The sequence below is a fragment of the Xyrauchen texanus genome, chromosome 39 (genome assembly GCF_025860055.1).
Source record: "Xyrauchen texanus isolate HMW12.3.18 chromosome 39, RBS_HiC_50CHRs, whole genome shotgun sequence".
Lineage (NCBI taxonomy): Eukaryota > Metazoa > Chordata > Actinopteri > Cypriniformes > Catostomidae > Xyrauchen > Xyrauchen texanus.
In genome coordinates, this window is record NC_068314.1 from 5482377 (window position 1) to 5507201 (window position 24825).

Sequence of the window (24825 nt, forward strand, 5' to 3'; positions counted from 1 at the left end):
ACACAGTATTAGTATGGTGTTCCTAATAATCCTTTAGGTGAGTGTATATATATATATATATTCAGAGCAAATAGTTTTCCTAAAAATGTATGTGTGATGAGGCAGGCAAGGAATTGGGATCTACACGCAGCTTTATTAAACTTAAAAACGTAAAAAATAAACAAGCTAATTCAGAATAAAAGGAAACGAAAAACACAGGGAACCTAGCACAGAGCATAGAAAAAAACATGCAAAAACTGACAAAGGAAACAGGGAAAATGAGGGCTTAAATACACAAGGGAAAACAAGGAACACCTGGGGAAACAGTCAGGGAATGAGATTTCTATCACGGAATGAGAAATAATCAGAGAGAATCAATCAAGGAATAAAACTACAAGGACTACAAAACTAACACAGGAAAGTAAAGAATAAAGAATTCAAACATAAAAGCACAAAAACAAAAGAAAACAGGGAATATGACAGTATGTCCACATATGTGGACAGCGGGACTAAGTTGTGAAATTGTAAGTAATACCAAGCTATAGAAAATCTACTTTTTTCCTCAAATAGTTTATTATGTGTCCAGGAGTGTTTTTTTTTAAAGATTTTACAGACATTACAGCTAAATCTGAATAAACAATTCAGATAAAAAGTAATGGCCAGCATCATCCAATCACTGCCAACCATGTTATAATAAAAGTTTCAGTATAAAATTATAATTCTATGTACTGATTATCATTGTCCCATGTCTGACAAACATGCTGATTGGTCCAAACATCATCTGCAGCCTGGAACTAAACTTTTGGTCGGATTTTAGGAGTGAATGTACTTAGTTGCAAAAAAATCTATAGGATGCACCCTTGCTCCCTATTTAGTGAATGACTTATCCTCCAGTGTGCACTGGTCTCAGAACAGTTAGAAATGCATCTTATTTTCATCCTAACTCCATATAAAGCCTCTAAAGGCAACATTTTCTCAGCTTTTGGATGAAAACATTTATTCACCATGTGAAATGCACAGTAAATATGTATGCATTTACTAATGTTAATGAATAGAACTGTATTTTGCTGTGATAACAAAATATGTAAAAATGTATATTACATTGAAGGGAAATGATTCACAGATGTATTACAGTTGAAAATTGACATTGAACGTTTTTTTCAACTTTTGAGGGAACAAGGTCCCATTTTCCACATATGTGGACTTTATCTTTATCAGCATGCTGATGCGTGAAAAATGTATGGATATTTTAAAGCGGCACATCAAACAAAACTAGAGATGATACTCTTTACAACCAAACAGGTTTCAATCTAAAAATGTAAAGAGGTTTCTTGTGTGACACATACAACTTTCAGTAATATTTTATTAATTTAAATTATGTGTTGCGTATAGCGAATCCAAAATACAACATTCACACAACATTCACATAAGGTTAATGTCACATAACAAATCAAACTGTGGTTGGTCATTTCACAAGTCTGACCCCAAAAGTTCCCTGAGACTGAAGAGTTGTTCTAACTCACATTCTCTCTTTCTCTCCCCTATGGTGCAATATTTGCTATTTCTTATGGCAGCCTGAACGTACTGCTGTAACCTGGCAACAAGCCTTAACAGATGCCCCCACACACACATACACATACATGTGTGGCCAGTGTAGCTCAACCATAAACTGCTTTCCATCTCATCAAATATAATGAAGGCAATAAATTAAGAGGATAAATGCTCTCTTTCGCTCCCACTCCATTCCATCTCTTCTTCTGGTTTAGTTTAGTTGCCAGACAGATGGAGCTTGTATTTGAAGCACGTAAGTGTGGGTTTGTGCTAGTTTGTAAATGGCTGGATTGTCTCACACCTGCTTAAGATCACCTTTGCTTCACTGATCCATACTGCTGCAACGCAAACACAAAATGCACAAAGACATGCAGATACTATTTAAATAAGATATAGTTTGAAGTTAAGAGTTCTAAACATGGGTGCACAAACCTGATGATAAAAAAACAGATTATCATAAGTCTAAAACACTGCAAAATTATTCAAATCAGCTTGAATAAAACCAGATGCTTCATAAATGATTGTGTGAGGAATTTATCAGAATTCAATCACCGTCAAGGCTATTTACTGAGTAAATGATTATGTTTATACTCATCCTCATGCCGTTCTGAACCCGCAAGACTTTCTTCTGTGGAACGCACAAGGAGATTTTGAGCAGAATGCCCCGGAGCTCTTTGCTATACAATGAAACTGAATGGATGCTGTCAAGCTCCCAGAAAATCACCATAAAAACAAAGAGTTTGGTGAAAACAAAAGAGAGAGTGTGTGAATGAAACTCGCATTTCTAGCCATTGCAGATTGCCAGAGTGTCAATGCATAGAGAGCCTGTGTTACTCTGGGTTGTTTAATAGTTGCCCTGGATGCAGTGTATATGATGATAAATGTTCTAGTGTGTCCATCATTAAGCTACTCACAGCCCAGGGAACACACAAAACAACACACTATTCATTTCAAGGGCAATTTTCCCTCATATGTGGAGGGTTTTAAGTTTGGACACAGAAGTGTGTGTTGCAATCCATTTGGATTCTTGCATTTAAACCTCAAATATAACCCATCTCAATTCTTCACTGGCCTGCCCAGAGGGGCCAAAGATCTTCTGATTCACCTTAGACTTTCTCTCTTACTCCCTCTCTCTCAATTCAATTTCTAAGTAAATTTGCATCATTTTATTTTACCCAAGATATTTACAAAGCATATTTTTTTACATAGATAAAACACACACACACACACACACACACACACACACACACACACACACACACACACACACACACACACACACACACACACACACACATGTTGTGTTTCCATGTTTTATGGGGACTTTCCATAGACATAATGGTTTTTATACTGTACAAACTTTATATTCTATCCCCTAAACCTAACCCTACCCCTAAACCTAACCCTCACAGAAAACTTTCTGCATTTTTACATTTTCAAAAAACATAATTTAGTATGATTTATAAGCTGTTTTCCTCATGGGGACCGACAAAATGTCCCCACAAGGTCAAAAATTTCGGGTTTTACTATCCTTATGGGGACATTTGGTTCCCACAAAGTGATAAATACACGCACACACACACACACACACACACACACACACACACACACACACACACACACTTGTTGGGGATGGAGGGGTCACCCCCAGAGGGCAGAGGGGCGGTCGAGGACCGGGCGACAGTGTGTCTGGGAACCGGCAAACAAGTTTTTTTTTTCTCTCTCTCTCTCTCTCTCTCAGCCCACGCCTCCCCTCATCTCTCCCCCAGGTTCACAGGAGGCGGGGTGGAATACCGGCTGACGGAGCGGCCATAAGGTCAGAGTCTACCCTCCACAGATCGGGCGGGGGAAGAGTGTGACGAGGAGGAGGGCGTGGCTGGGCTGGGATGGTGCACGGCCGGCGCTGAATCAGATGATCAGCGGGAGAGTGACATAAAGGGGAGCCGGAGGCACCAGTTCGAGAGAGAGAGAGACGCACACGGCCATGCTGCATGTGCGTGTGGGTTTGTTTAAGTTTGTTTTAAATAAAGTTTGACATTAAAACTTTATGTTTACTGTTCAGATAGTTAGATAAACACTATATATAGGCTACAAATATTTATGGCACCAACATGGACACAAAGATTACATTTGTAATCATTTGTAAGAATGTGACAGCTGTTTAAAAGTAGATTTTTATCATCATAGACCATCACCCTTTTATATAGATTTGATCTATATACAGTATGTATATATATATATATATATATAATATACTGTATATAGATCAAATCTAAAAATGTACCTCAAAGTTATTCAAGGATTCAACATAAATGTTTTTTTAATCATAAATGCCCCAACAGTGTCACATTGACATTGGCAACAAAAGGTAGAGCTCTATAATAAAGTATATTAAACAATAGAACTGCATATATTCTTTTTGATTGTTGAGAAAAACTCGTATGAACTCATGTGAAGAAAAATACATTCAATTTCACATTGCATGTAAACTTTACCGGTGTTATTACTGGCTTATAACATGTACACAAGTGTTTACATTTCGACATCAAAACCAGAGAATAATAAGTATCATGTAATTGTGGGTTTCTCACATTTTTTAATAAGCCTGTTTTTGTTACTTACGAGCGTCTTGATCAGTGTCATGCTCAGTGTCCTCTGGAGAGGCTGGCTGTTAAAAGCATCTTTGCTGCTGCTGTTTCTGCATCGCATATCCACCGATTTGCACGGTGATGCTGGCGTAAATTTGTGTTACAGTAGTACTTACTTTTGACAATTTAATTGATACACAAATACCCTACACAAAAGAGCTACACAAATGGGCACAAACAAACACACAACGTTACCGGCAGGCATCTGCCACGGAGAATAGAGACGTCTCTTAAGCACACAAAGACATCTAAGAGAGTTTGGAAGATCTACTGTGGCATATTTAGGAAATTAATTGAGGACATCAATACAACATTAATCATTAAATCCCAAACGATGAAAAAGCACTTTACTGAACACATGGAAAAACATGTATTTTTGGCTTCAAAAAATACACAAATGATAACAGACACACACTCCTGTCTCAGCAAGTAAGAGAAGTCTTAAAGACAAAATAATAGAGGCTGAAAATCAAACCTCAATCTTTGTGTGTGAGCGATCAGTTGTGTATTTTGTGTGTGTGGTAAAAGAGAGTCCATTTGTAACTGTCTACAGTACACAGTCTAATTTGTGTACATTAATGAGCATTAGAAAAGCATGAGAGAAAGAACTTGTATCCGAATGCAAATATGGATTGACAAAGGTTTGTTAGACACATGCTGGACATGTTTTTAATCAATTAATAACAGGGTTTGATTTATCAGAAACTAGTCTGCTTTTATTATACCATCTTATTATCAGAATAGGGTTGGGAAATGAGAACAGTTTTTTTATTCAGAACCAGTTCTATATTATTACTGTAAAATATTAACAGTAATCAGGCTGAGGTGGTAGAGTGGGTTAGTGGTTCAATTCCCGGCCCACATGACTACAAGACACTGAACCCCAAGTTGCTCCCAATGGCATGTTAGTGCCTTGCATGGCAGCTCTGCCGTCATTGGTGTGTGAATGTGTGTATGAATGGGTGAATGAGTTCACAGTTTAAAGCACTTTGAAAACCGCTAAGGTTAAAAAAGCGCTATATAAGTGCAGACCATTTACCATTTAAAAATGATGACTTTCAGTTTCATTAACGGTTCTCAGACATGCATTCTTCCATCGTGCTAAAAGACTCTTGACAGTGTTTCCTGCACCGAACTGAATCAGCAGCACAAAACAAACAACGCAACCAGTGTAGTACAATTTCTTTACTTTTTTAATCCATAGCGCAAAACAAACAGTGTGACCAATGAGATTCCTGAACGAATTACTTTTATGGGTCAGTTCTTTTGAATCTATGGCACAAAACACACCACAACCAGTGTAGTCAGACTCCCAAATAAATGACTCTTAGAAGTTGGTTCATTAGAATCGACAGCTCAAAAAATACAGCGCAACCAGTCTAGTCTGATTCCTGAATGAATGATCCTAATGAGTCGGTTCTTTTGAATCTACAGCTCGAAACATATAGTCTGGCAAGTGTAGTCTGATTCCCAACCAAATGTCTCTTGAGTCGGTTCTTTTAAATCTATAGCACAAAACACGGCACAACTAGTGTAATCTACAGTGCGAAACATACAGTGTGACTAGTGTTGTCTGATTCCTGAACAAATAGTACCACACAATAGGTTTCTAGCGACAAACAATTTTTCTGTTCACACTAAAATTACAATGCTGCACAACAGACAATGTCAGAACCACAAATCTCAGCCAATCAGAAAAAATCTGATCAGAGTTGTTCAGACAAAATCTCAGATGTACATACTGTAGAAGAGTACATCTTGCGTTTATTGCTTACCATTTTATCATGTTGTGTCTGGTTAGAGCAAATGGGGTCAAAGGAGACTGTTATTGTGCGCAAAATATGACCTCTGTCTGACCTTCAGTTTTATTCTATTTGGGTGTATACTGTATAGGTGATCATTTTTCATTTCCTCTCTTGTTGTTTGTGGTGACACTAGATAAAAAGAAATGAAATTAAGAAGACAGAGCAAAGGTTTAAGGAGGAACTTTTCCTGTACACGGACACCTGGGGAATGCTTGAGACAAAATGCTTACCGGCCTAAAAGAGAGGCTTGGTTGCGTGACAGCCTTTTAATTGCTTCATTACCGTAATTAATTTGCTCTCTTTTCAATTAGCAGTGGGGCCTTGGTGATGTTGTTCAGCTGTTATTTTCTCTCCTCGCTCACATTTTCGTTGCTCTCAATTTCTGTCTTTCTGGTCTCACAGGAACAGCTGAAAGTTCCACTGCTAAAGTCCAGAGAACAATCTAAAGCTTTTTCTCTTACAGTTTCAGTGAACAGATATTCCTTCATTTGTTACATAAAAAAGAAATTAATGTAACTAAATCATTTAAATAAAAGGTATATTTTACATATTTTGGGCTAATTTGATAATGTTTTCAGCTACCTATATATATATATATATATATTAAATAAAAACTTTAAACTTTAAATTCTGAACTGGCTGAATTTCAACAGTCAATATATCTGAATATACAGTATTTGATCATGTGTTCAGCTACCAAGAAGAGTGTCTATTTAAACATTTTTAACATGATAAATGGTCTGCACTTATATAGCGCCCTTTTAACCTTAATGGTATTCAAAGAGCTTTGCACTGCATCTCATTCACCCATTCACACACACATACACACACCAATAATGGCAGAGCTGTCATGCAAGGTGCTAGCATGTCATTGGGAGCAACTTGGGGTTCAGTGTCTTGCCCAAGGGCACTTCGCATATGGAGTCGTGTGGGCCAGGAATCAAACCGCCAACCCTGCGATTGGTGGCCAACCCGCTCTACCACCTGAGCCACAGCCGCTATTTATTCAAACAGAATACATTTTCAGAAAAAAAGTGCAGATTCAGTGCTGGAATTATAGCAATATGATATTTCTTTTGCCGATATATTACAAAATACAAAGTACAAAATATATAAAGCCAATAAAATAACCAAATAAAGTTACTAAAAACTAAAGTTACTTGTTTTTGTTTCCACCACAGAAAACAGAGACTTTCGAAAATGCTCTACATAACCGTATCCTTTGGAAAACAAACGACATTAGAACAGTTTTCAAACTTAAAGAGATTAGCGTAGATGTGGCTTGAGGCTAACATTTTGCCCAAAATCCGTATTTGTGTTCCCCGGAAGACAGTCATACAGGTTTGGAACAATGTGAGGGTGAGTAAATCATGATAGAATTTTTATTTTTAGGAGAACTATCCCTTTAAGGCCTTTCAGAATGAATGTATTATTTAATGGACCATGAGGCCTTGCTCCTTGACTATTACTGTTCTTTTGGTCTCTCTCTCCCTTCTCAGAAACTACTTCTCCAGAATTACTTCCAGACAAAACCTGCCGGGCTTTGAAACACTGAACACAGCTTGAGGTTTTTGTTGGAACAACATCATAATGGCTGTTCCTGTCTGTGAGGTCAAGGGGAAAACAGCACTAATGGCTCACTGGCTCCACAAAATCCCACATTTGTCTCAGGACCTTCTCTGTGTGGAGGCCACAACCATCTCTGGAGGATCTCCGTTTTCCTCAAGGACTCCTTGAAAAAATCTGTGTGCCCACAGAGGGCTTTAGTTGGCTTTCACTTTTTAGGGTACTCTTTTTTTTTTTTGGAGGAACAGTGCTGAACTTCAAAAGTAAACGAAAAATACTTAAGGTTTTAGAGGGTTAAAGTGTCATTGCAGGCTTAGAACTTTTGTCGTGAAATACTTATATTGAAGCAGGTTTAACTTGAAAGGCTTGTTTGTATCTTTTGCAGCTAAAGACCTCACGAAATAGTTTGAGAGATGCAATTTTCATTCCTGTGTTGAAGTATTTCTAATTTAAACAGGAATTCAGACTTTTATTTGACATGGCCTTCTAAAGTTCTGAGTGCACCTTTAAAGGTTGATAAAAAGTATAGGAACAATATATTTAAATTTTAATGTTTATATACAAACATATAAGTAGTTTGAGAGTATAGGGAGACCGACTTGATTGCGCCATTGGCAGTGTGTCATCGAAGTGGATGGAGCTCTTTTGGCACACTTTGTTGTCTGTGATTCTGTGATTGGTGGACCTTTCTCTGCTGGATCATAGGTAGTGTTGTTCTTCTCCAGGAATTTATGGACTGATGGCTTCAACGGAAAATATTTACCACCTTTAACAACTTTGGAGCTCACGATAAGTCTGTCTGTAAAGGTTTAGAAGTTATCGTTAAAAATCTATTTGCCTGTGGAGAAAATGAGTGGGAAGGGACATTCTCATTCTGGGGAGAATTTGATTGAACAAACATTTCTATACACCTCTGTGATGAGGAGGAGGGCGTGGCAGGGCCATGATAATGCACGGCCGGCACTGAATCAGATGATCAGTGGGAAAGAGAGGTAAAGGGGAGCCGGAGGCACCAGTTCGAGAGAGAGAGACACACATGGCCACGTTGCATGTGCTTGTTTTTGTTTATATTTGTTTTAAGTTTGACATTAAAACTTTATGTTTACTGTTCAGTCAGTTCCAACCTCCTCCTTGCCAGACCTTGAACTGTTACAACCTCTTAGAATGAGAGAAGTCATTAATGTTTTGGTCCATTTTCCCAGAAGAGAAAGACTTTACATTTTAAATGCATTTATCTATGAGTTTTAAGTTATTAAGTTTATTTTGTTTACTTTTAGGAGTAGCTACACTAGCATAACAACGTTTTTAAAAGCTAATAAACTAAATTAAAACTAACTAGCTAAAATCCACAAAAGTCCCATTTTAAATTCATGAGGTCTTCAGCTCTGCAAATTTCAGGTACGTTGCCAAAATAATCATTTTGAGGATTTGCAAACACTCCATCTTCGTTACAATTTCAAATGGAATTTGATTTGATTGCGTTTTGATATCAATGATATTATTATTATTATTATTATTATTAAATGTATTTATCCCATTTTCTCCCCAATTTGGAATACCCAATTCCCACTACTTAGTAGGTCCTCGTGGTGGCGCAGTTACTCACCTCAAGCCGGGTGGCGGAGGACAAGTCTCAGTTGCCTCCGCTTCTGAGACTGTCAATACACGCATCTTATCACGTGCCTCCCTGTGCATGACACCACTGAGACTCACAGCATGTGGAGACTCATGCTACTCTCTGCGATCCATGCGCAACTTACCACACGCACCATTGAAAGTAAGACCCACTTATCGCGACCACAAGGAGGATACCACATGTGACTCTATTCTCCCTAGTAACCGGACCAATTTGGTTGCCTAGGAGACCTGGCTGGAATCACTCAGCACACCCTGGATTCGAACTCGCAGCTCCAGGGGTGGTAGTCAGCGTCAATCCTCGCTGAGCTACCTAGACACCCTATCAATTATATTATTGATTTGTATTATTTTTCCATTCCATACGGTATTAATTATGTCAACAGAAAAAAAGTTATTTCAGAGGTGGAGAAGATTTTGATGAAAGATTATAACAACAACAAAAAAAATCTTTAAAATAATGTACACTCCTTAATTGTGCACAATAAGTTCAGGGACATTTATAGCAAAATAATAAAAAATAAAAAAAGGTGTTTCAACTCCATATCAAAATGCATGTTTTTGAAGGAGCACATATCTGGCCATGCTCTGAATGAAGCTGCAGGTGTCATATTTGTATTTGTTTTGCTGTCGAGCTGAAGGTGAATGTTTACATTGTATTAAGTGCAGTTGAGAGGTGTGTTGATCGCAGTCCTGCACTACCAGCGCCGCTGCTCTCTAAAGCCCAACGGTAAGAGCAAATAGCTGCTCTTTACTCAGCATGAAATGAAAGTGAATGGACAGGTCAACTGAAAGTGTCAAAATTTCAACAGGCTGTCAAAAGCGATGAAGTCAAAAAAATTCATTAAAAGAAGTGTGGAAGAATGAAAAGTACACACACACAAAGAAAAGAATTACTTGCAGAAAATAACAGTTCACGCTACCTCACAGATGGGAAAAATAGTCATCACGTTCATTTCAGCAATGGCGAGCATGATACAGAAGGTTGCATTTTCACTGTAAAATGACGCTTTTACTCAGCTGATGGTTTGGGGTTCGGGTTAGAGCGTACATTCCTGTTGACTCTATTACACACTCGCTTTTGGTGCCACTCTGTGGACATTTCACCTGGAAACTTGAGTGCATGCGGTTCAACAATACTTCCAAAATCGGCCATTGGGGGCAGTGCTTCGAATTTCAGTGAGCACAGACCAATTACAGCAGCAAAACTTTTGACCTAATGTTACCGAATTCACAGACTGGAAATTAAGGGAGGCCATTGAAAGTGACTGAATTGCCCCTGAAAATAATTCCTCTATCTGTTATAGTTCTTATTATTCTATTCAAAGTCCTCGTGGTCGCATAATGATTTGCCTCAATCCGGGTGGCGGAAGACGAATCCCAGTTGCCTCCATGTCTGAGACGTCAATGGCTTATTGAGCGCGATACCGTGGAAACATAGCGCGTGTGAAGGCTTCACTCCATCCACGCTCAACTCGCCACGCGCCCCACCGAGAAGAGGTTACCCCATGTGACTCTACCCTCCGGGCCAATTTGGTTGCTTAGGAGACCTGGCTGGAGTCACTCAGCATGGTCTGGGATTCGAACTATCGAACCCCAGGGGATGCATTCGAATTATTCAGACTGAGCAATAATGTTAATGAATTGATTCATTTGAAGTATGTGATGAGGAGGAGGGTGTGGCTGGGCCATAACGAATCAGCCCAATCAGCTGGGAGAGGGATAATGGGGAGCTGGGTACGCCAGTTAGACAGAGAGAGAGAGAGAGAGAGACGCACACAGCAATCTTGTGTGTGTGTGTTTTGTGTTATGCTAGAAAGCAGTTATATGTTGTGTTTTGTTCATTAAATGTTTTATGTTGACTGCTCAGCTGTCATGAGAATCCATTACAAAGTATTTTACATAAAAGGATGACACTTTATATTTTTATAGGAATGTCTTTGCTTTAATAAAGGTTCTAAATGTCCCCTGAAAATTAAATCTAGGGACAAATATTTCTGCTTAATTGGAAAGTAAATTTCTCACCCTGGTTGAATGGAAGCCAGCCAAAAAAGCAAGTCAGAAAATGTTTAAGTATTATTCTTGGCTCTTGTTTTTAGCTGTGTAAGTAGTTGCGCTCTCTCGTAAGTCAACTAGGAACAAAGGGATCTACAAATAACATACATGTTAATGTAGAGAGAACTAATAGAAATACATTTTAAAAATCTTAAAATACTTTTTTGTTTTTTTATTTCATTATATTATTGTCCCTCTTTTTTAGATGAATCATTAATTTTTTTCTTCAGTTGATTTTGTAGATTAAACCCAATATATTGTGCTCTAGCACAGTCTTGTGGGCTTCCAAGTTTCGAAAACGTTTAGTGACAAATGTGACCGAAGTACAAATACCGACCTTGACATGTGTAATTGACAGTCCCCAATGGAGTGTGTGTGAGTGCGTTTGAGCTTTTGGAAAACTTGGTAGTCTTCTGCACGCCGTGATGAGCACCAATCACTGTTGTGCAACCTTGAGAGTCAGCGCTTTCTAATGGAGTATAAATCAATGGGTCTCTCTGAGCGCTTACACTCTTAGTGTTGGGGCAAAAGTTTACATTTTGGTCTCAAATATTTTGGTTGCATGATGGAGCATAACATTTAGAAACTTTTGCATTTTTCTTCGACATCCTAGCAACTTGCCATCACCACTGAAGTCAATGGATTCACAGAGTGTAAACTTTAGTGTGTACAGCTGCTTTGGACCTGTTTGTGTAAAAAAGTATTTTTTCTCTTTACATAGCTTTGGCCATCTGGAAATTATGTCTTATGGTAAAGAAAATGTGCATCGAGTCTCCGTCCTATGTTATACCATTGTAATGTAGAAAGTGATTTTTCATCAAGCAAACTCCGCTAATGATAATCTGGTTGTAATTCGGCAGGTGTGTGAAAGTAAAAATGAAAGTTTGTATGTTGTGAGTGCGTGTATTGTCATTTTCTAGTTTAGGATTCTTGTATAATGTGGGTGGACTCTCTCTTTCCTTCTGTAATCAATCATTCTTTCCTGGCCAGCTGAGATTAGCTTTATCACCACTGAGTATCTCTCTTTTTTTACTTTTAATGCTTCATTTTCTCCTTTCTACTCCTACTGTACTAAGTCCAAACACACACACTGACACAACACACACAGTATGCAAATTAAACAATGACTTTCAGCAGGGGCGGTTCTAGACGATTTTAACGTGGGGGGCCAGTGTGGGGCCGGGTTTGCATGTAGGGGGGTAACTGTATTATACCTTAAATGTCCCCTGTATACATGTAAAACATAATTTGCGGTTTTAATATTTGGGGACATGCATTTTTTAAAAGACAACCAAAGAATCACCAAATTTGAGTGAAATTTTTAAGATTTTAATATTTAAAAATATAAACAAACAGGCTCATGACAAATGTTTCAATAAGTCAATGCACCCTAATGGCACTTTTCCACTGCACGTTACGACTCGACTCTATTCAATTTACCTTTCTGAGTTTGCTTTTCCACTGTTGTTTAGTGCCACCTTTACTTTTCCCTACACTGTTGGTAGGTCCGGTGGTAGCCGTGTGCGGCCAACAGCTGAGACACTTCCTGAAATACTTTTTTGTTTCATTCATCGCTAATGAGTGGACCGTCTGCACCTCGTTTATTGACCACGGCATTTATTGACCACAATTCGAAAGTCACGTGAACAAATGATCCTGCTATCGCTGTAGCTAACTTTAATACTAGCGTGTCCGTGTTGAAAATCCAGTGACGCTGGTAGTGACGATTCTCTCTGGCCAATCATTGATCTGCAGGGTTTTGACGTCACATTTAGTATTGGCTCGGCTTGCTTGGAACCTTGACCGAGGATGTACTAAAAAAAGTACCAGTTACCAGGTACTATCCACAGTGGAAAACCCCCAAAAAGCGAGTAGAGTCGAATCGTGTCGAGCTTTACAGTGCAGTGAAAAAGCCCCATAACATTCTGGTTTTACACACAAACTTTAAGCCATGTTGACATGCTGTCCTTTAGAGTGACAAATGCAGTAAAATACTTGGGTAAAATGAATGGTTGGCTACATCAAGATTTTAGGTTAGAATTTAAGCAGTAGGCTAAACTCAGCATGTAGAGGTCTTGTAAATGGTCACCATTTCCTTTAAGATACTTTTAATAATTTGTTTCTATTCAGGTTAGTCTCTCATACAACCCAAATTGTTGGCCAAATGCCAAACTTTGCCTAACCATTGAATTGATTTTTAAACAAAACACTTTTTTTTGTTTTACTTTCATGATATATTTTGTGTTTGGTGATATAAGGTGAAGTATTATGTACCAACAGGATTTTTGTTGATGTACTGTCCGACTACTCTACTGTTGCTTAAGTTAATGTCTCAAGTAAACACAACTTTTGTTGGTGACGATTCAGTTAAAGGTAAATATATGCACTAAAATAAGGTAAAAAATATGCAAATTTTATCATTAAAAGGTTTATGCTTATTACAATTTTAAATAAAATGTAAATGAGCCGAATAATTAATACAATTTAGCGTAATTGCAAACATAAATGTTTGATAAGAAAGGCTCTCAAATAAATAAATATATTCAATATATAATGATTAAATAACTATGAAAAGTAATATAACAATAATTATAAATATCATATTTATTTTTCAGAGAGTTAAAAAGCATTACATTATTATGGCAGATGAGTAAATCACTGATAAGACAATCCAAAAAGTGGCTTTAGAATGCAATATATGATATGTTTACATATCATAGATATTACATAATGACATTGAAATAATCTATTATTGGCCTACAGTCCACAGCAATTCATTTTTCATTTGAATTCGTCAATCACATCAGATTAACAGATTTATTATAATATTATGTTTAAAGGGCTTGTCTAAGACATGTGTCAGTCTGATGCTTTTGGAGCGTTTGGAGTGTCAAGTTAAATGTAGTTTGACACTTAGAAAAACACATCTTGAGACCCCTGCATATAGAATTGCGCTGCATTAAGAAAGCCTCCTCATTTTGTGCTGTTGCTGGTGTCAAGCAAGCATGAGCGTAGTCGCCTGTGCAGCTGGAGTATCGCTTACTGCTCCCTGCTGAAAACAGGCAGCTTCAAGCTTGAATTGATCAGATGGTAGGAATATTCCTTATTATGTTCCAGGGACTTGATGCATTGCAGATTTTTTTTTTAACACGTTAATGAATCGCTCTGAATGAATTTGTTAAATCAATAGCCCTAGTAAATATATATAAAGCATTATATATATATATCAACAAAAAAACGTTTTGTTGATCCACAGCCTGCATAGTTTACTGTTACTGTAGTTACCACCTCAACTGAATGGAACTTTTCATGAGCATCTTTTATTTATGGGTAAAAATATGTGCACGCCGACTAACTTGAAATGTAACTTTTATTTACACGTGCAAATTATCTTGTGACTCGCTTTAAATGTTTTCCAGAAGTTTGCAGCTCTTTACCAGTAGTGGTAATGCAGCAAACCTTTGGCAACAGTGGACAATTTGCCGCAAATTTGCCGCAAAGCTCATTTGCATGTGAAAATGATCAGTGGCGAATTTGTGGCAAGTTTGCTACATATTTCCATGAACTCTCAATTTAGGCTGTGGATTTAACATGTTAATTCAGTGCGATTAATTACATAAAAATTAACATGTTAAATAAATTAACACAATTAATCATGTCCCTGGACAGGGCCGGCTCCTGCCAGCTAATAATTCAATGTCTTTAATTGCCATGACATGGCGTAATTGTCAAGATCATAAGGCCCAATATAACTATATTTTATTCTTACTCTCCATATAAAAAATATATTGAAATAAATAAACTAATAGACATTGTATATATTCATAAGATTGAAGTGGGCCCAGACAACTTTACACTTTCAGAGTAATTACAATTACAGCTTTAAAGCAAATTACAAATGAGAGTCACCACGAATGCAAGGATGGAATGGAGAGAAATAACATCAAGGACGAAAATAAGGATGGGGTGAAAGGAAATATATTAGATGGAAGAACAATAACACGTAAGATTAAGATCCTAAAATTTGTCACAGATGGGAACTACTTAAAGTAATTATATTTTATTAAATTATGACAATTCTTTCTGTTTGACATGTAATAAGCAATGATTCTACCCTACAAAAGCAAAACCCAAAATTGAGTTCTGCCTGAAACAGTTCTCTTATGATTTGTCCAGTGACAGACGAGTTTGTCTCATATTCTGAAATTCAGAGAAAACATTGTGTGAAAATGCAGTAACAACAAAATCCAGATAAAAATAATTCAAGCCATTTTTCTCAGTTTCAATGTTAGTTATTGAGGATGACCTTTGTAGGGTAGCAAAGAGTATTGATATGTTTACCAGTGAAACTATGTGTATAAAGTAATTTAGGGAACACAGGAATTTGGATGGATGGAAAGTAATGGCATGTAAGCACCAAAGGTTATTTTCATGACAAACAGAGTAGTTTAAAGCGCAATGACAAACAATAAACAACAAACTATCACAGCATTGTAAAATGTTTATATAAAAGTGATGTAAGACACGAGGAGACAGACAGAATCTCTCATGGGCACCGAATTAATAACAGGGGAAACGGAAGCACACGTCCCGCAAAACACTGTATCCAGCTATGAATCATGATCACGTACGGTATTATAAGCTAATATTGGCCGCTGAATCAATGGGACCCGGCGCAACAGATTGCGGTGCAGGATGATGTGTGCGTGGGAGTGGGAGAAAGAAATGACTCATTGAGTCTTTGAGACTACACTGAGACAACACCTGGCTACTTTATGGGCATTAAAAACCTATACATTGCACATAAATATCTCTTATTACCGTTCTCGTTAACGTAACGTCTCAGACTCTCTGGATTGCAGCAACCGCTTCTTGAGTGTGTCGTTGCTTTCGGCCAGTGACAAAAATAGAAAAACAATACACACTCCTGTGCTGTTTTGTGATTGGTTGGGCAGTCTACAACCCACCCTTAATGATTGCAACACACAACACGCCCCCATATTGTTTATAACCAATGCACAAACTGTAGTTTTTGTTTTACTTTAAAACTATGTTTCCAAAATGTTTGATTGGGTGGGCAAGACTCACGTTTGGGTGGGCTCAGCCCACCCCTGCCCATACCTACACCCGGCCTGTCCCCATCCCCGGATCATAATAATGAATTTTCCTTCCATAAGAGCAATTCAAGCTTGAAGTACCAACTGTTTTCTGCAGGGGGCGGTAAGTGAAACTCCAGCTGAAAGGCAACACGTAGTTGAACAGAACAAACTAGATTCAGGCTTGCTTTACACTAGCGATAGCACAAGATGAGAATATGTACTAACGTTCAAACCATATTTGAAAGCTCTTTGCTTCAAACACAGCTGGACGGAGTGCAATTCTGAATGCAGTGATCACGAGACGTGTTTTCCTATGTTTCAAATTGTTTAACTTGACACAGCAGCCTAAAAATGCTGTTTATAAAGCAACACAACCAAAGCGCTTCATCTAATGCATTTATACTCTACATCGATGTGTCCTTAGAAATACCCTTACATGATCAGACACAACATTAAAACCTTCTGCCTAATATTGTGTAAGTCCCCCTCATGCGGCCAAAACAGTGCCAATCCTAATCTCAAATAGCATTTTGAGATGATATTCTTCTCACCACAATTGTACAGAGCAGTTATCTGAGTTACCATAGACTTTGCCAGTTCAAACCAATCTGGCCATTCTCTGCTGACCTCTCTCATAAACAAAATGTTTTCATCTGCAGAACTGCTGCTTAGTGGATGTTTTTTTTGTTTTTGGCACCATTCAGAGTAAATTCTAGAGATCAGAAGTTACAGAATTACTCAAACCAGCCCGTCTGGTACCAACAATCATACATGCGATTATCTAATCAGCCAATCGTATGGCAGCAGTGCATAAAATCATTCAGATATGGGCCAGAAGCTTCAGTTAATTATTAACTAACAATTATATTCACTATATAACTCTTCAAGAATTTTCCATGACTTTTAAGAACCCACCCCCACCCTCAATTTTCCAGCCCTCAAAATCACAACTTTAAAAATTCCTGAAAGTTCCAGGATTTTCATGACCATGTGAACCCTGTATATGTGTCAAACTAATCTCTCAACCCAACTTGCTGCTTCCACCACATCTGTCTAATGTTTGAAACTCAATAGCAGGTAAAAGATGAAAAAAGGAGAGAAATACCGTGTTGGATCCATTAGCCCTGAGCAACACTGTACATCAGAAATGTGTTGTTTCCAGGTTTCAGTGCTTTAATGAGATGCCTTCACCATGACGTGGACATTAGTGACGTTAGATTCATAAATCTTCAGTGTGCAAGTCTGCATTTTAAAAACAGATTTTCACTGCATTTCTTTTTCTGTCTGTGTGTGTGTGTGTGTGTGTGTGTGTGCGCTTCTCGTGCAGTGAATTATTGCCCGTCAGCTGTGATTGATGACGTTTGTTTGCCGTGTTAATTTTGCCAGAGTTCTTTGTGCTTGTGTAGAGTGCTTTTTACTGTTCTGTCATGGTGGGGACTTTCCGTTGACTTTAAAATTATATTTTGTAATAATAATTATATTTTCTATCCCTGACCCTACCCCTAAACATAACCATCACAGAAACGTCAGCATTTTTACATGTTTCAGGCATACACACTTCTTAATTTCTGTCTCCATGATGGATTTTGCTCACTGTTTGATGCTGATGTTTGAAGCCTTCTGGGAAAATCCATTCCTCTCTCTCTGTGGTTAGATATCTCAGATGTTTACAGTACAATAGCAGGATTTCATCTTAAACATGCATCTCTAGTTGGTAATATACTCTGAAAAATGTGTTTATGCCCCTCAATTACCACTGCTGCTCTCTGACTGTTCTTGCATTTAACAGAGTGGAAGGAAAAGAGAGTTCTGTAATGATGCTTCAAAGCAATATTTCCTCTACCACAAACACAACTGAAAACAAATTGTACAATTGTGTTTGTGGTGGAGGAAATAATGGTTTTGAAGCATCATCATAGAACTCATGCGCTGTCTAACACAGTTTAAACACACTGAGGAGAGGAGCAGGACTCTTACCTGAAGCAGCCAATAACATCTCCGGTGGAACGTGGGAATGATGGAGGAGTGGACATAGCAGCCGTATAGACACTGAAACAAAACATAAAGCAAACCAACAGTTACACAGATGATAAAACACTGAGAAAAAACTATATGAATACTAATTTCAACACTGTGAATATACTAACTATCAGTTAAAAACTGATAACAAACTTCAAATTCTCAGTCAACCAATGAGAATAAACTACACAAACACACCACAAAAAACTACAAATACCATTAAACACTGAAGAAAAAATCTATGGATAAACACAGAAAAAAATAAACAAGCATCATTCAAACACAACCAACTACACACGCATCAGTTAAACACCACAAACTACATAAACCATCAGTTAAAAACAGAAAATAAACTAAACAAACCAAACCATGTTAAACACTGAGAATAAACTACAAAGAACAATAGTTAAACATTAAGAATAAACTACACAAACATCATTTAAAGACTGAAAAGAAATAACATAAACATCAGTTAAACACCATAACAAACAACACAAACCATCAGTTAACAACTGAGAATAAACAATACAAAAACAAGTTAATCACTGAAAATAAACAATACAAATCCTCTTTTGAACACTGATAATAAAGTAAACAAACATCAGTTAAAAACCACAAAAGCCTACAGAAGCCAACAGTTAACAACTGAGAATAAACTACAAAACCATATGTTAAACGCTAAACACAAACTACTCAAAAAGATTTAAAAAAAAGAGTTAAACAGTGAGAATGAACTGCTCAAACACTGGTTAAAAGCTGTGAATAAACTATCACAACACACAATACAAATCCCAGTTAAACACAATAAAAATGTCACAAACTATTCATCAAAAACTGAGAATAAACTACACAAAACATTAGTTAAACATTGACAATAAACTACACAAATATAAGTCAAACACTGGGAATAAATAACACAAACAGCTGCTACACTAGCCGTATACAGTGCATTCATAAAGTATTCAGACCCATTCATATTTTTCACATTTTGTTATCTTGCAGCCTTATGCTAAAATTATTTAAATTATTTTATTGTTTCACATCAATCTACACTCCATACCCCATAATGACAAAGCAAAAACAGATTTTTGATAACTTTGCAAATATTTATATATATAAATAAAACTGAATACCACATTGATTGACATACAGTAAGTATTCAGAGCCTTAAATCAGTACTTAGTTGAAGCACATTTGGCAGCGATTACAGCCTCAAGTATTTTGGGGTATGATGTGACAATCTTTGCACACCTGAATTTGGGGATTTTCTGCCATTCTTCTCTGCAGATCCTCTCATGTTCTGTCAGGTTGAATGGGGACTGTCGGTGGACAGCCATTTTGAAGGTCTCTCCAGAGATGTTTGATTGGGTTCAAGTCTGGGCTCTGGCTGGCCCCTCAAGGACATTCACAGAGTTGTCCCTAAGCCACTCTTACATTGTCTTGACTGTATGCTTAGGGTCATTGTCCTGTTGAAAGGTGAACCTTTGGCCCAGACTGAGGTCCTGAGTGCTCTGGACCAGGTTTACATGAAGGATATCTCTGTATTTTGCTGTGTTCAGCTTTCCTTCAACCCTGACCTGTCCCACAGTCCCTGCCACTGAAAAACACCATCACAGCCTGATGCTACCACCACCATGCTTCACCGTTGGGATGGTATTGCGCATGTGATGAGCGGTGCCTGGTTTCCTCCAGACATGACACTTGGAATTGAAGCCAAACAGTTCAATCTTCATATAATCAAACCACAGAATCTTGTTTCTCACAGTCTGAGAGTCATTCAGTTTCATGCGCTGATGAGAGGTTTCCGTCTGGCCACTCTGCCACAAAGCCCAGATCGGTGGAGTGTTGCAGTGATGGTTGTCCTTCTGCAAGTTTCTCCTATCTCCACACATGATATCTGGAGCTCAACCAGAGTGAACATCGGGTTCTTGGTCACGTCTCTTACCATGGCCCTTCTCCCCCAATTGCTCAGTTTGGCCAGGCGGGCAGCTCTAGGAAGAGTCCTGGTTGTCCCAAACTTCCATTTAAGAATTATGGAGGCCACTGTGCTCTTGGGAACCTTCAACACAGTCAACATTTTTGTAGTCTTCCCCAGATCTGTGCCTCGACACAATCCTGTCTCTGAACTCTGCAGGAAGTTCCTTTGACCTCATGGCTTGGTTTTTGCTCTGATACATTGCTTCAGCTGTGAGACCTTATATAGACAGGTGTGCCCCTTTCCAAATCATGTCCAATCAATTGAACTTGCCACAGTTGGACTCCAATCAAAGTGTAGAAACATTTCAAAGATGATCCAGAGAAACGGGATGCATTTGAGCTAAATGACACTAGAATAACTTTAATAATTTTTCAAAGTTATCAACAACATGGTTTTTGCTTTGTCTTATGGGGTATGGAGATGTGAAAATAATAATAATAATAATAATTTAAAGCATTTTAGCATAAGGCTGCAACATAATGTGGTCTGAATACTTTCTGAATGAACTGTATTTAACACTGAAAACAAACTACACAAACATCAGTTAAACACTGGGAATAAACTACACACACATCACTTGTGCACAGAATAAATAACACAAACATCTGTTAAACACCACAACAAACTACACAAACCATGAGTTAAAAACTGAGAATAAACTACACAAACATCAGTTAAACACCACAAAAATACATAATAATTAGGTAAACACTGATTTATTTTATATTATATGATATTATATATTATTCATATTTCATATTAATCTATTTATAAACCAATGAATGGCCCCATTGGGATGTGATCTTTAAATACTCACTTTATGTGTTTGTATTTGTGTGGCTGTCAGTGCCTCTGATCCTGTGTGTGTGTGTGTGTGTGCACCTGTGTGTGCGTGTGTGTATATAACACACACTATGAAGGACTATTGTCCTTCATAGCTGGTCGATAACTGGAACTGTATGTCTATTGACAGTACTGAGCTACGAGAGCTGTCTTGGCTTGTATTGTACATTCCAATGGCTGAATGTTACAGGAATGAATCGAATCTCAATGCACGCGCCTGTGCACGCACACAATAATAAGCATAATTAAAAAAATGCCACAGGATGTACAGTCTCGCAATTATAAATTCCATACATGTACATATAAAATACACACAAGCATGCTAAACATGCATTAAAACACATGTTTCTATTATAGTAGCAAATTTGGTCATATTTTACACTGACCCCTCCCCTCCCCCTTCAGCGGCATGTGGAGTCGATACGGAGGTGTTTGGTACCAGTGGGAATTGGGTAGAGGTGTTTGGTAACTGTGAGATTAGGAGATGACAGCTTCAGAGGGCATTATTTGCCGGCTGGGGCCTTAGACAGATGCCAGGAGGCCACACACTAAGCAATTAAATCCTAATTTACATTCACACGATTAGATCAACGCCACTGTCGAGTCTGAGAGACACTCCTACGCACAGTAACACACACACACACACACACACACACACACACACACACTCACATACACATGCACACAGCCGCCAAGGTGCCTTTCAGTTGGTTATAACAGCACTATAGTGCATGCAAATATCTCAATAGGGCTTTTGCAGTTTGCAGACTTAGAGGGAGTTTTAATTTTACTGCATGGACTTTTAATAATCGTGAACCTCAAGCCTCTGAAAATATTATTGACATATCATATGCTGACATTTTCAATGACGCTGCATGTCAAGGACAACACTGAAATATCCAGGAGGCCACGTTAATATTAAAAAGGAGGCTCACACAAAACTCGTTACATTACGATGAGAAATTTTAAGAAAACATACAGTATATACTAAATATCAAGATTTTTCTTGCTCTTATAAATGAGTACCATGTAGACAATACAAACCGTTTATTGGTTAATTATATTATTATTAATTATAAAGAAATGGGTTAAAACAAAGGCTGTGAATCGATAAAAACTTTGAAACTAATTAATCATATATTTTTCTGTGATTAATCGTGATTAAATGATGATACATGATACATTACAACAAACATTAAAGAACTCATCATAAATGTATTTACTTTATACTTTGTCTCAAATAACCTGCAATAAATTGTTTAGGATTCACTTATTTTACTTTATGCTAAAAAAAATCTTTTTTTTGTTGTTTTTTTTGTTTAGAGTTAATTAGAAACATTGATACATGTATTAATCTTTGATACAAGTATATGTATTCATGCCATAAATTCAGTGGATATGTTATTACAGTTTGGATAAATGGGCAGATTCAATTCATATAAAACTTTATTGGCAAGAGAAACTTAAATGTACATTGCTAATGAATTATTAGACACTATAGCCTTAGTTAAAATACGACACAATATTGATGTCACAACCTTAAGCACATTAGCATATGACAGCCCAGATTTACATATTAACGACTATTTAGTATTCAACAACTTGGCTTGGGCGTTTTTCGTTGCTCATATTACATGCAATGTGGTTAGCCAAACAAGTGATCATTTGCATATAGAGGTCTTAAAGGTATAGTAGCATAAACATTCTAATTTCAGTTTAATTAAAGGGATCAGAGAGAATGTGGAAAATGATCCTCAAAACGAAACCGCAACTGATTTTAGTATTAAAAGTGAATAAAAAATAAAATAAAAAAAAAATGCACAAAAATTTAAAACATGGCCCCTTTAAATGATGCAAAAATGATATAAATATACATCTGGAACACCTGCTATGACTTTTTCAAATCTTAAGAGTTTGCATAAATGCATATGATAACCATCTTATTATTCTATTTTAGTTCCAGTTACACATACTGTATTATGGCATAAAATATGAATTGATGTTGATTAAATTCTTAGGGTAATACATTTTTAAGAACTTGTATTAATTAACTGATTAAATTGAACTATTTGACATAAACTGACAAGTGAGTTTATGTTTTCAATGGAATAGAATGGAATAAAAAAAATAAAAAATAAAAAGAAATAATATAAATAGTCAAATATGCCCCTGAAAATCAAACCCAGGATCTATATTTTGCCCCTTAATGAAAAAATGGGTGTTACCAGTCCATAATGGCATTTTTACTGTCGCGGTGTTCACTGTAAATGTGTACTTGCTACTCTAAAGTGGTGCTATAACTAATCTATTTCAATAGGTGGTAAAATTTCAATCTCTGAACGCATTAAAGCTCACTCTCACGAGAAGTAGTTTGCTACTGCTACTGGGAAACAACTGATATACTGTATTCACTCTACTGTAACAAACACAAACAAACTTGTATACTGTTATGCGTGTAATTAAATGTGTTTTAAGACAGTGGTCAGTACCTGGATGGGAGACCTCCTGGGAAAACGAAGGTTTCTGCTGGAAGAGGTATTAGGGAGTCCAGCAGGGGGTGCCCCAGTATAGTGATGGGGACACTATACTGTAAAAAGACACCGTCCTTCAGATGAGACGTAGCACAGAGGTCCTGACTCTCTGTGGTCATTAAAATGACCCAGGACACTACTTGAAAAGAGTAGGGGGTTATCCCCAGTGTCCTGGCCAAATTCCAGCCATTGGCCCTCGTCAATCATGGCTTCCTAATAATACCCATACATTAATTGGCTGTATCACTCTACTCTCTCCTCTCCACCAATAGCCTGTGTGTGGTAAGCATACTGGCACACTATGGCTGCTGTTGCATCATCCAGGTGGATGCTGCACACTGGTGGTGGTTGAGGAGAGTCCCCTTGTTCACTGTGTAAAGCGCTTTGAATGTAGTGTCAGTAAAGTGCTATATAAATGTAATGTTCATTCATTCATTCATGTAGCTCAACTGGTAGAACATTGCACTAGAAATACCAAGGTTATGGGTTTGATTCCCATGGAATACATGTACTGATAAAATGTATGCCTTGAACACAATCAATGAAAAAAAAAAATCTGCCAAATGCAACTGTATTATTTTACCTTTTCATTTCTTATGTACAGGGTCTATTGTCCACTGACCTAGTGTAGTACACACCAGCACTTCACAGAAATTGTCTAACTGCTCACGCTCTATACTGCTGTCTAAAGCTGCTGACAGAATTAGAATGCTAAGCAGTGTTGTAGAGAACCAGCTGAACAAGTCAGTGTATTTGAAGCATAATAAGAGTTTATCTAAATCTGTTTTATCCATCTGAACTTTAACCTAAAGTTTCATTTAAATAAATCATCAAATGACCATGAGCATGCACAGATAACGGCAGGATGAGAGGATGCTGCGTCTGCAGAAATCAGGGGCTAAAACGGCACTCTGAAAAACCCAGCACGGGCAGTTCAAGGAAAAAACCAATGCTGTGGTTTGACGCTGATCAGCGGAGACAGATCACAGAGAAATTGATGGGAACAGGCCGTACCGACACACATGTGTGTGTGTGTGCTGCTTATGTCTCTGCCTGAGTAAAGACATGCTGTCCGTGGATGTTAATGGCGATCCGTCGTCAGGGCTGGGCGGGGGC

At 37.6% G+C, this 24825-nt stretch overlaps 1 protein-coding gene across 1 annotated transcript in view; it reads right to left on the reverse strand.

Annotated features, from left to right (window-relative positions):
• Positions 1-24825, reverse strand: part of LOC127632643 (calmodulin-binding transcription activator 1-like) — a 482652-nt gene that overhangs the window by 71731 nt on the left and 386096 nt on the right. Inside the window, exon 6 of the mRNA XM_052111348.1 lies at positions 18316-18387. Coding sequence (XP_051967308.1) covers positions 18316-18387 — 72 coding nt within the window. The remainder of the gene's footprint in view (positions 1-18315; positions 18388-24825) is intronic.